The sequence below is a fragment of the Ursus maritimus genome, unplaced genomic scaffold (genome assembly GCF_017311325.1).
Source record: "Ursus maritimus isolate PB19 unplaced genomic scaffold, ASM1731132v1 scaffold_1, whole genome shotgun sequence".
Lineage (NCBI taxonomy): Eukaryota > Metazoa > Chordata > Mammalia > Carnivora > Ursidae > Ursus > Ursus maritimus.
The window spans coordinates 3,240,043-3,253,119 of NW_024423343.1; the positions used below are offsets into that span (position 1 = coordinate 3,240,043).

Genomic DNA, 13,077 nt, shown 5'->3' on the forward strand with positions numbered 1-13,077 from the left:
GGCCCCCGGCACTGGCGTGGGGCCCCGCAGCCCACCCACTCCCCGCAGAGAAGAGCCGGGCCCTGCCCGAGATCCTGGGGACAGAAGAGGGCAGGGTCAGCCCGGGGCGGGGCACGGCTCCTCCGCCTGAGTCGCCCGGCGGTCCGTCTGGCCGGCCGTGTGGCCGTCAGTCCTTTCCATCTGCACCAACACTGGCCGAGCATCACAGATGTGCCAAGTGCCTCGCCCAGCCCCGTCGCCCTGTGCGGTGGGCTCAGGGGCTCCGTGTTCGTCCCATTTTACAGTGAGAAGGTTGAGGCTCAGAGAGGGCCAGAGACCTACCCCCGGCCAGGTAGTCAGGGCAGGGCAAAGCCAGCATGAAAACCACACCCGGCCCCCTCCACAACTCTGGGCTACACAGAGCAGACCCTCCGGGGACTGTGGTCCCCTGTGACCCGCCACCTCCAAGGTGGCTTCCTCTGCTCCCAGATCTGACCTTGCTGGGGAGCGTGAGGAGGGCCATTGGAAGCCTTCCTGCCCCACCGATCCTCACTGTCCATGGTTACATGGAGCCTTGGGCTGCCATGACCTTGCTGGGTGACCTTGGTCCCAGTTTTCTCAACTGCAGATCCAGAGGCTGGCAGGGAAAGGGACTCTGTGGTCACAGTGCTCCCCATGGGCCAGGCCGCGTCTCAAGGGTGGCATGCCCTCCTCACGTGGCCTGCACGACAACCCTGGGAGGTGGGTGCTGTCAGGGTCCCCGTAAAGGTGGGGAACACAAGCACAAAAGGCTCACATCACCTGTCCAAGTGGGGGAGGCAGGCTCAGGGCCCACACGCCGAGCCCCCAGGTTACAGGCCCCTGGGTGCAGGTTGGTAAAGACAAACTCGACTAAGGGGAGTTCTCTGGACAGCAGCTTCGGTCAGTGTCCATATCATCGCATTCAGCAAATCCGCTTCTGGCTTATTTAACTATGTGCACATTCATTTATGTGCTCCTGACACTTTACCCCAGGAAAGCTGCCCGAAATTTCACCCGGAGCTACCAACAACTGCAAAAAAAGCTGCACGGCTGGGATGTGGTCTTTCCACTAGGGGGCGTCCTCCAGAGCCGTCAACGGGAAGGGAAGGGGCCGGCGGTCCACAGGGACCAAACCCTTGGTGAAATAAGTGTGATCAAACTAACAAAGCCCTGTGAAGAGAACCGCGAACTGTGGGTGCCAGGGGCCGGGAGGGCTGGAGGCTGTGGCGGGAGCTGAGGCCCTTCCTCCCCAGTCGCGCCCCTGCAGAGCAGGGCAGTATCCCGGGAGCCCAGCCAGGACCGGACAGGTCAGGGGCCCTGGCCAGCATCCCTCCTGCCTGACCCCCACCCAGGGAGGCCCTCTGGCTGAGTGAGGACAGGAGCCCGCGGCCACTGCCCCAGGCCTCACATTCCCATCATTCCCGTGTTCCCTGTGGCCAGCTGCTACAGCCCCGGGGGCCAGTGGGCGGAGTGCCCACCCACCTTCTCGTGGGGCCTCAGCTGCGTCTGCTGACACCTGCCACCCTGCGGGCCCAGTACGAATGGCGTGGGGGCTTCTGGAGAGTCTCAGAGCCTCAGCCTGGTGCCTGTCCAGGCCAGGAGTGAGGACGGCTTTAGCGGGCAGGACACAAAGGGCCTGAAGCCAGCCGTGGCCAGGGATGGGACCCTGGGGTCCCGGCTGCGGCTGGAGGGTGTGGTCCGGCCTCCCCGTTGCCCACCTCTCCAGCCAGGACGCCGAAGGGAGTGTGCCGCCTGAGCCCTCACCGTGCCCCAAGGGGCCCAGCTTGACCAGGGCTGGGGGGCTGTGTCCAAAGCACCCAATGCTGTGATCTCTATGCCCCGCAGCCTATCCTACCATAACCCACCCTCTCCTGCTGCTCCCTGCCCCAAATCCCACCTCCCGTTCCCCGATGCCCACACTCAGAGCCCCTGGGTCCCTACCTCTCAGTTGGCCCCTGGAACTCTGAGAACTCAGGCTGAAGAATAGGACTTTCCAGGCAGTGAGGGACACGGAGGGCCTGCTGGGCTGGGCTGGGCACCACGTGGGGACGGACAGAAGGGTATTTTTAGCGCTGTCTGCATTGGGAGGGAGAGGGGGAGGGAGAGAGGTGATGCTTCTCCCAGGCCATCTGCTCTGAAAGCCCACACTGGCCACGTCAGGAAGGCTGATGTCTCCCAGACCCCAGGGACCAGACGGACTGCAGGAAGCCTTCCAGGGGGACAGTGGAGCCTGGGCTGGATACTCAGGGGGCGCATGGAGGCCCCAGCTCAGGGCCTGGGTGTCAGGAGGGCCTGACAGGTACTAGATTCTCTAATGGTCATTGGCAGGTACCCAAGTGGCCTTTTGTTCATCTGTCAACTGGGGGAAAGTGACTATCACAAAGAAAGGCAGATTGGTGAGCAAAGGCTTTCAAAGCTCGGGGTCCGCGGTGGTGGCAGGGAAGACTTTGGTGGTTAAAGCAGTGCCCAGAGAGGTAAGGAGGCCTCCCTGAGTGCTCCACCGGGCTGGCGACAGGGTCACTGGGTCCTGAAGCTCCGGGTCATAGCATAGCTTCGGCCCTGGGGCAGCCCTGGCATCGTCATTCGTCGTGAGACACAGAGGTGGCAAAGAAATGGGGTCATCTAAAAATAGAGCAGCGGCGGCCTGCAGCCTCCCCTGCAGCCTTGGGTTCACAGCGGTCAAGAGGGAATCCCTCTCAGCTGGAACTCGGGCCACTGGCTGGGGGGCTCCGGACATCTCTTCTGCCAACGGTCAGAGAAGGCTTCCCAGCCGAGGACACACGGGTGCACAGGCGAGAAGCCCGCAGCCCAGGGAGGCCAGGTGAGGGCCTCTGTCTGTCACCCCTCCTTCCTCCCCCCGCGTGGGCCTTGCTAATACCACCAGTCTCCAGTGTGCTGGGATGTGGAGGGTCAGGGACGGCCGAGTCTGATGGAGGCCGCTGGATGCCCCCCAGGGAATGGCCTGACACGGTTCCAGTGCGGGAGGTCCCGGTGCGACAGCCCTCACTCCTGGTGAAGTTAGGTGATTTCCCAATGGTACTGGGACATCATGACAGCTTGGGTCCTGGACAGGTGACCCCTGTCCAGCCATCACAGCCTCTGGTCCTGCTCCCCGCTGAGGGGATGGTTGTGAGCTAGGAGCCGCAGTCCTATTCTCACCGTGCGTGCGGGCTGGTTAGAGCTCGGTCGTTACACAAGTTACTGCCACAACTGACCAGCTAATTACGAGTTTGCAAGGTGCTTCCAAACTCTGCTCACTCGTGTTTTCTGATTCCGCGCTGCCCTCTCCCCAGCCCTGCCCAGCTGAGTCCCAACCCAGCTCAACTCTTCCCAGGCTGCCCGTTCAGCCCAGTCCAGCCCAGCCCAGCCCAGTCCAGCCTGCTTAGCCCAGTCCAGGCTGACCAGCCCAGCCCAGCACAGCCCAGTTCAGCCCAGCCCAGCCCAGCCCAGCCCAGTCAAGCCCAGCCCAGCCCAGTTCAGCCCAGCCCAGCCCAGTCCAGCCCAGGCCAGTTCAGCCCAGCCCAGCTCAGCCCAGCCCAATTCAGCCCAACCCAGCCCAGTCTAGCCCAGCCCAGCCCAGGCCAGCCCAGCCCAGCTCAGCCCAAAACAGCCCAGCACAGCCCAGCCCAGCACAGCCCAGCCCAGGCCAGTTCAGCCCAGTCCAGCCCAGCCCAGCCCAGCCCAATTCAGCCCAACCCAGCCTAGTCTAGCCCAGCCCAGCCCAGCCCAGCCCAGGCCAGCCCAGCCCAGCTCAGCCCCAAACAGCCCAGCACAGCCCAGCACAGCCCAGTTCAGCTCAGCCCAGCCCAGTTCAGCCCAGCCCAGCCCAGCTCAGCCCAGCCCACCTCAGTTCAGCCCAGTTCAGTGCAGTCCAGCCTAGGCCAGCCCAGTTTATCCTACCCTAGTCCAGCCCAGCTCAGCCCAGCATAGCCCAGCTCAGCCCAGCATAGCCCAGCTCAGCCCTGCCCAGTTCGGCTCAGCCCAGCCCAGAGCTCAGTCATAGCCCAGTCCAGCTCAGTCATAGCCCAGCCCAGTCCTGCCCAGCTCAGCCCAGTCTGCCCAGCCCAGCCCCTGCTTCAGACAGTCCCAGGCTCCCCCCTAGCCTGCAGCATCAGCCTCACGGGGTCGCAGCGGGAAGGGGGATGCTCATGGACGTCTCCAGCTCTCACTTACCCAGGACCATCCTGGGGAAGCCACTGGCAGGGGAACAGAGGTGTCCCTCCTGCCCTCGTGCTTGTAGCCAGAACACGAAGGGTTAATGTGTACCCAGCCCAGGCTGGAGGAAAGACAGAGGGTATTCTGATGACAGCTCCCTGTAGGCCCCTGGGGAGGTGGGGAGAGCAGACCCAGCGCCTCACATGATGGGTCAGTTTGGGAAACTCGATACCAGGCGCTCAAAACAGGTCTTCAGCAACAGATTGCTCCGGCGTGGTGTCGTTTTTAAAAATATGCTGCTTGTTTCTTCTCGTGATGATGAAAATAACACATGTTCACTGTGGAGCATTTGGAAAACAGGAAAACATGAAGCAGAACAGTTGGACTGGTAAGAGACAATCCCCACGAACACACAGGCGTCTCCCGTCCAGTGTCCGCGCGCCAGCCTTCCTACGGCTGCGGGGGTGTCCGCGCGTCAGGCTTTACGGCTTTATATCCACCCCCTGCACTTCTGACGCGGTTGGTCTTTAGAAACACGATCTTTGGATTCATCATACTGTGAAGAGATCACACGTTAAGAATTCGAAGGGACATCCAGTCACTTCTATTAATGGACATTCAGGTCGTGTCATTTCGGTCTGTGACAAATAATACGGTGCCACCCCAGGGATTCGGAGTCGGAGAGTGAAGTCACCGGGTTAGAGCGCGTGCTTGTCTTTGCAGCTCGAGGCACCTTGCGCAGGGCGGTCCCGCGAGGCGAGCAGCGCTTCCTGGGGCAGGTGGGATGGGAGGCCCCTCCACTTGGCCTCGCGCCCACAGCGGTGAGGCCATGCAGCTCCTGGCCTGCCCGCCCCCTCCTTGGGGGTTCATAGCTTTACCTGCTTACGCCATCCCTTATGCCATCTGGGATTTATGTGGGACAAGGGCTGCCCGAAGGTCCTACTCAAACCCCCCCCCCCAAATAGTTTGCCAACACTTCGGGGACCATGACTGACCATTCCTTCTTTCCCCCACGGATTCGCTGTGGCGTCTGTCCTAGGACAATGTTTTCTGAGTGAAGAAGCATCTCAGCTTTCTCTGTTCTGGTCTGTTGATCCGAACGAAATGTATTTTGGGGTCAGAACCACCTGGTTTGACGGACTACGATGTCTTCCTATCTGATGACTCTTCCACTTCAGTCTTGTTTGTGGTGTTAGTGATCTGTTGCTGCCTAACAAATGACCCCCAAATCTAGTGTCTTTTAAGATTTTATTTGAGAGAGAGTGAGAGTGAGAGAGATCACAGGGGGAGAAGCAGACTCCCCGCTGAGCAGGGAGCCTGATGCAGTACTTGATCCCAGGACCCTGGGATCATGACCTGAGCTGAAGGCAGATGCTTAACCAACTGAGCCGCCCAGGCGCCCCCAAAATCTAGTGTCTTATAACAACAAACACTTGTGATCTCACGCAGTTTCCTTGCTCTGGAAGCACTTTAGCGGGTGGTTCTGCCTCGGGATCTGTCCTTATTGGCACCAAGGGGTGGGCAGTCATCTGAGGGCCAGACTGGGGCGGGAGGCCTCGCTTCTCCCCACTCCTCACAGGGCTGCTCCCAGCATGGCCCCGGGCTTTCCCCCAGAGGTAAGGGAGCGACGAACATGGGAGCCTCTATTACCCACTTGGAAGCGGGAGCGGTCTCTTCTGCCATACAACGCGGGAGGGGCACACAGGATGTGCTATCGGGACGGGGTCCCTGGGGGCCTTCCTGGAGGCCGGCCTTACAGCTGTCCTTGTTCACTGTTCCTTTCAAATGAACTTCAGAATCATTTAAAAAAAGAGGGAAGAGACTGACTCTGCATTGACACGCGAAGACCTGCGTCGTTAGCCGTGTTTATTTAGTCACGAGGAAAAGGGTGATGCTCTTTCGGCACCTTTGATGTAGCTTTGTTTTCCTTCGTCTTTGTCCTGCACACATTTACGGGCCAGGCAGAGAGACGGGGTTCCCTCTCTCCAGTATTTTGCCAGCTTGTTGGGGAGCTCCCGGGTTTGTACCGTGAACAAGGGCACCTCACTGTGTCTGGTCACCTCGCTGAGGTCTGCAGCTCTGGATGCTTACATATGGGCCCTGGGGTTTTTGCCAACTGGACAACAGGCTTGTAGGTACCAAACAGGCCTCAGAGCTGAGAGTGTGGCCTTGCTGGGGTCAGCCTCTGACTCCTACACGAAACACCTGCTCCCCACAGGTGGGCTGCTAGCGGGCTGGGGGTTTCAGGACGCTGAGTGTCAGAATCAGCCGGAACATCTTAGAGAAAACCAGCTTTCCCAGCACTGCCCCTGCTGAGGGACCCCGAGTCTGCAAAAGGGCATCTGGGGAGTCACCCCTGAGTGCCCAGCAGAGGCGCCCTCCCCCTCCTCGCCAGCCCCTGGCAGCCCAGCCTGACCCCAGGTCTTCCTGGAACCCAGGATGGTTGTGGGGCGCCCCCTGCTGGCCTTGGTCCCACCCTACCACTGGGAAAGTCCTGAGGCCATGGAGGGAGTTGACCAAGGTCCCAGGGAGTGAGCAGGCACATCCCAAGTCAGGTGTGCTGGCCCCCGTCCAGTGCTCTCCTGAGCACCCTGGGCCAGCACCACCTCTAAGGCCAGGTCTGTGTCCACTGCCCTCCGCCTCCAGGCCCCCTCTGTGGCCAGGCCCCCCTCTGTGGCCAGGCCCTTGGAACAACATGGTCTTGCAGGTGGCACAGGAGGAGCGACGGAGACATCGGCGTGTCTGGCACCTTCTGACACCAGGGCTCCCCCAGCCCCACCCTCAGACCGCCCTCCACCCCAGGTCGGGGCAGTGATAGTGTCCTGCAGACCAGCCCCCATCTAGCTCCGCCAGTCCCATTTGGGGACCAATAGCCTGGAGGTGGCGCCCTGCTCGTTACAACCTGCTCCATCTCAGGGCGGGGAGCCCTCCCACGGGGGACTCGTACACCCTCTCCAGACCCTGGGACAGGCAGGTCAGCACTGCACCCCATTCTGCAGATCAGGAAGGGGAGGCTCTGTGGGGCTAAGGATGTGGCCTCTGGTGCTGCAGTGCGGCTCAGATCAGGACTGGGGCTGGGGCGCAGGTGGCTCTCCGCTCGCTGTGGGCACGGGGGCAACGAGCACAGTCGTGCAGGCTGGCCAGGAATAGGAGTCTTTATTAGCAAACTCACCTCCAGTGTCTGCTCCACGGGAGGGTAGGGAGCCCGGGCCAGGGCCCCCGCCCTTCCCAGCGCTGCGGCCCCGACTTGACCCGCTCTGGAGGGTCCCAGCGGGCCAGCTGGGAGGGCTCTGTGCCCCACCCGACAACCACCTGCCACCCTCCAAGCTCTGCGGGCAGGTGGGGACACCGCAGGGACCGCTGTCCCGAGGGGCGGGGCTGCAGGGAGGGGCTCCCAGAGGAAGATCCGGAAACCTCCTTCCGCATGCTGCCCGTCGGGGCCGCCACACAGCTGAGGTATGCCTCTCCCCCAAAGCCCCTGCTTCCGGGCCAACCACCCTTGGGACCCATGGCCTGGGGGGACCCATCCTCTGGCTATCATGGGGGCCGGGGACAAGCCACATCCCATGGCCAGCCATTCGGGCCTTCATCCCCAGTGCCCCCAGCGCCCTGTTCACTCAAAGCGCTGCGGCCCCTGCGAGCCCCTCTGAGGAGATCCAGGTCTTTCCCTCAGTCCCTCATGGAGAAGGGTGTGGACGGCATCCAGGGGCCACAGAAAGTGGCCGTACCTCACCTTCCCTCTCGTGTGCCCCCACTCCTGCCATGTGTCCTCTGATTCTAACAGCTCCCATTTCGGGGGGAGGGGCGCCAGCCTCCTCTGCTTGGAGCCCCTTCAGCCACGGCTCCTCTGGGAAAAATTCCTTGTGTCCCTGCTCTCCTGAGCCTGCAGGGGCTGGGGTGGGGGGCTGGCACGGCCTTAGGCCGTGCAACCCTGGGGCTGGTGAGCTGGAAGCCGGGACCAGACCCTCTGTGGAGCCTGGGGCGGGAGCAGGACACAGTAGCAGAGTGCATGTCTGAAGGCAGGCAGCTGCCCTGGCTGGCGGGCACCCCTGTATGGGCCACCTCTCAGACCCAGAGAATTTGGAGGGCCTGACACGAAGGCCGCTTGCCCCTCTAATCCCGTTCTCTCCAACCTGCAGCTCTCCCATTTCACAGATGGGGACAGAGGCCCGGGGAGGGTAAGGGGCATGGCCCGAGGTCCCCAGAAGGAGGCAGACAGAGGATCAGGCCGTGCCTGGGGCCGCCAGCGCTGGAGGAACAGGGCCACCAGCGCTGGAGGAACGGGACAGCGGGCGGCTCGGGCACTGGAAGGACGGCCCGCAGGAAACGGGCTAGCATCCCAGGTGCCCGCAGGACACCGGGGAGGAGGAGCCTGTCGCGGTGCGACTGGACCTAGGCACCAGCACTCTGCGTGTCCGCCAGCCTGGCCTCGGGCCTCACCTGGCCGCCAGGTGAGAGACAAAGGAGAAAAGAGCAGAGAAAACCGAAACCACCCCTAGCACCGCATTCCCAAAGGCCGGCCAGCCGCCTGTCTCACTCTCCAAAGCTGAACATCTCGGCTTCTTTCTCCTTCCAGAAGGCGAAGCTCCGGTCGATGTAGCCACAGATGTCCTCACTGTCGAAGCCGCCCCGCTGGCAGCCGGACCCCAGCCTCTGCGCCGCGGGCTCGGGGCTGCGGTGGGGGGCGGCGGCATGAGGCAGGGGCCCGAGGGGGGTCAGGCCTGACTTGCGGCCGGGCTCCGGGGCCCAGGCGGGACTTCGGCTGGAGCCAAAGAAGCGGGCTTTGATGTCCTCGAAGCCATCGGTCCAGGCCCGGCGGCCAGCGGCCACCTCGTCGGTCACGGCCTTGTGGAAGGCCCGTGCGGTCTCCCAGCCGTGGGCACCCAGGTGCTCGAAGACCTCGAAGCAGAGCAGGTGGCGCGTCTTGCGCTCCTCGGCGGGCAGGTCGCACTCCAGGAGCTGGAAGTAGCCCAGCATGAAGAGGTCCAGCGTGAGGCTGCCGTAGGGCACGGGCGCCCCGTCCACGTGGGGCAGGAACTGCTCGGGGGACAGGGGCCCGCAGGGCCGCCGGCTCAGCCGCCGCAGCTGCCGGGCCGGCACGTGCGCCAGGATGGCCTTCCAGTTGTCCAGCAGGTGGGCGATGATGCTGCGCTGCTGCCACAGGCGGCCGAGCCGGGGGCCCCCGCTGGGCGGCGGGGAGGGTGGCGGAGGGCCCCCGGTGGCCTCCTGCGCCCGCGGCCCAGGCCGGCGGGCCTCCAGGGTCCTGCAGGCCGCCGTCTTGAGGGCCGGCGTGTAGGCCGACTTCTTCCAGTGGCTGAGGAAGAGCATGACGATGCGCTCCTTGCGCAGGTTGGCCAGGTCGGGGCCGGGCACAGCCCCCGCCTCCGAGGGGGCCCCCTCGCAGCTGATGCCCGAGTCGCTGGCCTCCTCTGCGTCGCCGGGCTCCGGTGCCTCTCCCACTGGGCCGCCACGGGGCTGCGGAGCTGTGGGCCAGCAGCCTCTCTGGCACTGCCCGGGCCGGGCCCTCGGCTCGCAGGGGTCTGGGTTCGGGGCGCAGGACGGGCCAGGGGCTGACTCGAAGTTGCAGCGCAGCGTCCGCACAGACACTCCGCACTCCTGGATCTCGCGCTGTGCCGCGCTCCTGGGGGGGCTAGCAGGGGCCTCCCTGCGGGCCTCCTGCGGGGGCCGGCCTACGGGCTTCTCCTCGCCCTGCACCAGCCCGTTCATGCCCTTCAGCAGCAGGGACATGCTGCGCACCAGCCGGGCGATGTGGCTGCACCAGAAGGGCAGGGGCTGCTCACCGGGCGCGGCCTCCGAGGCCCCCGCGGGGCCCTTGGGCTCGGCCGTTGGGGCGGGGGCCTCCTCACCCTCTGCTCCGGGCCGCTGGGGCAGGAAGTGGCTGTTGACGGTGATGCTGACCAGGGGAGCGGGCAGCAGGGCCTGCAGCTCGGCCGCCAGCCGGCCCAGCTCGCTCTCATACTCCTGGCAGCAGCGTCTCAGCTGTAGGTCCGCGATCTGCTTCTCCAGGTACAGCAGGTCGTCCTCCGTCAGCAGCTCCCCGAAGGGGCCCAGGACGGCCTGGTGCGTCTGTGAGTACTGCCAGGCCGCCTGCTCCATGGGGCCCGCGCTCCCGCTGTCACCCTGGGCACAGGGAGGCCAAGTCAGCAGGGCTGAGGCCCTCGTTGCGTCGCAGCAGGGAGAGGGCATGTGCTTGGTGGACACAAGCCCCCTGAGGGTGGCCTGGCTCCAGGTGGCCCTGGGAACCCCAGCCCAGCCCCTACACACCACGGGGACACTTTCCCGGACTTAGGGCATAAACAAGGAGGCTGGCCGGCCCCAGTCCTGAGTTTGAGGCTCAGGGCAGCCACCTGCCCTGTGAGGGCCCAGTCTTGGCCCTCAGAAGATCGTGCCTTTGCTCTGCCACCCCCACATCCTCCTAATCTCATCTCCTCACTGTTCAGTCCAAAGGGTCTCTCTCCTCAGAGCCCTCCTAGGCCGTCCCGCAAGCTCCAGGGCCTTCTGTGGTTGGGCAGCTGCCTCCAAAGAGGGCAGCTTATCCCACTCTGCACTGGGTTCTCCTGGCGGCTGCCCTGGCACCAGGATCCAGCCCTGCCCTCCAGTGCCCACGGCCTCTGGGACAGACAGATAGGGGGACGCTGAGCTGGGCTCTCTCCCGCTGAGGCTCTGTGCCAGCCTGATTACAGCTCAGAGCCCCCTGGGGGGGGGCCCAGTTCACAGGGGAGGGGCCTGAGCCACCACTGAGACTGCCCTGTGCCAGGCAGTGCTCTGCACTGATAAGTTCTGATTCTCTGGCCCAGCAGACCCAAGGGCACGGAGTGGAGCCGCACAGGGATGAAGCCTGTGGCCAGGCTGAGACACCACTTCCCTCTAGTGGGGCCAGCACTGTCCAACGTGTCAGGTGACGGTGACACGTAGCCATCAGCCACCTGTGGCTACAGAAATGGAATGTGGCTGGTGCCACTGAGGAGCGGGAGTTTGACTCTTGTTTCATTTTAATTGATTTAAATGGCCACATGTGGCTGGCATGACTGCGTGTGGGACAGCACAGCTCTGACCAAGGGCTGTACAACACACATCGTTCAGACAAAATCCTATCCCTCTACGCCCCGCGGCAGCTAGAGAAAGTCTGCTACCACCCAAGTCAAATCACAGGTTCTCTGCTCCCCAGGGGCCTGGTGGTGAGCAGTCCTGTGATACCTGCCGGTTCCCTCCCTGACCTCACCTCTGCCCGTCATACCTTATTCACTTGGCTCCGAGGTACCAGTCTATTCATGCCTCAGGACCTTTGCACTTGCTCCTCCTGAGCAGAATCACTTGTCCCAGATTCTCACAGGATTCCTCTCTCATTTCTTTCTGGCCCCTGCTCAAGGTCCCCTCCCCAGAGAGGCTGCCCTGAGCACCCATACGGAATACCCGCCCCCCCTTTGCATTGCTCTGCTTCTCTCCACGACACCTGGAATCACCTGGCCTGCCCAGTCACCCTCTTCCCTCCTGGAATATAAGGGCTGGGAGGGCAGGGCAGGTCCCCTTCACTGCCTAGCACAGGGCCTGGCACAAGGTAGAGGTGGTCTGAAATTGTTAGACAAAACATGTGGATACAGCACCTCCCACCAGGTGGACAGGCTCCCAGCTCCCTGATCTCGATCAGCATCATCGTCTGCCAGAGGGGAAGCTGGGGCCACAGAGACGCACGCAGTGGGGTGCCTGGGTTTCCAGACTCGAGGTGTGGGCTCAGGTCCCCCACCTTCCACGTCTACGCGCCAGGACAAAGCCTCCCGCCCCGCCTCCACTCTACCCAGTGGGCCCACTCCACCCCATTCCCGCCGGGCCCCGCCCCATCTTAGCCGGGCCCCGCCCCCTCCCCCGCAGGGCTCCGCCCCCTCTCGGCCTGGCCCCGCCCCCTCCCCGCAGGGCCCGATCCTCTTTCCCGCCCCGCCCTGACCCACCGGGCCCCACCTGGGCCTGGGGCGCCGGTTCTGCGCCCAGGCGCGCCTGCAGCTTCCGCACCATCACCTGTCGCTTCCACTCGGGGATGGGCCGGCCGCGCTCGTCCCGCGTGGGCACCATCCCGTCGAGGTCGCCCGAGGGCAGCCTGTCGAGCTGCAGCGCCGCCAGGCGGTTCGGGGCGTCCCCCGCCGCCATCTCCTCTCCCTGTGCAGACTTGGGCTGGTCACTCAGAGCCCTGAGGGGACCCCGCCTGGGACCGGCGGGGAGGGCCACACGGGGTGAGCAAGACCCAGGGAGGAGGTGGGGGGGGGGAGGCCAGGGAGGGCCAGGGAGACCCAGCCTGGTAAGCTTTGGCCCCTGAAGGCAGGGATCCCTGGTGTCCGCTGAGGGATCCAGGTCTGTGCGTGGGGGATCGCGGGCTGAGGGAGGCAACCAGAGATTCCTCCCCTCTTCTGTACATGGCAGAGAGGAGCTTGCCCTGTGGATGGGCAAACTCTCTTGGGGCACCCTTACATAAGAGAAAGTCTGAACCAATTCTGAACCACAGGACTTGTCAGAGCCTTTAACGTGTGCACTGAAACTGTCCAAGAGAGGCAGCACCATGCAGCATTTCCCAAACTTGCACAGACCATCTCAGGGGCTGAGAGGTCCTGGGACCCATTCAAGGAAAGGGTGGTTTGGATTTTTAATGGCCTCATGCCCAGAAAGAAAAGGAGAAAGGGGAGCTGGCCTCCTCCAGTGGGTCCTAGGCTGGGTTAGAGCCCCTGAGGAAGAGGGCAGTAGACCCCAGGCCCACCCACCCATGGACAACTGCATCTCTGTCCCAGAAGTGACCTGGCCTGGGCGAGCATAGGACTCTGTGATGAGAGGCCAACTGGACTTTGAGGGGTGGCTGGGAGCTGGGGAGACAGGGGTGTGGAGGTGGGAGGTGTACCGTGGGGACAGCTGTGGTGC

General features: G+C 63.6%; 1 protein-coding gene across 1 annotated transcript in view; it reads right to left on the minus strand.

Annotated features, from left to right (window-relative positions):
* Positions 1-8,688: 8,688 nt before the first annotated feature.
* The window catches only part of ESPNL (espin like), a 27,505-nt gene continuing 23,116 nt past the window's right edge, over positions 8,689-13,077 (minus strand). Inside the window, exon 9 of the mRNA XM_040637054.1 lies at positions 8,689-10,296. Coding sequence (XP_040492988.1) covers positions 8,689-10,296 — 1,608 coding nt within the window. The remainder of the gene's footprint in view (positions 10,297-13,077) is intronic.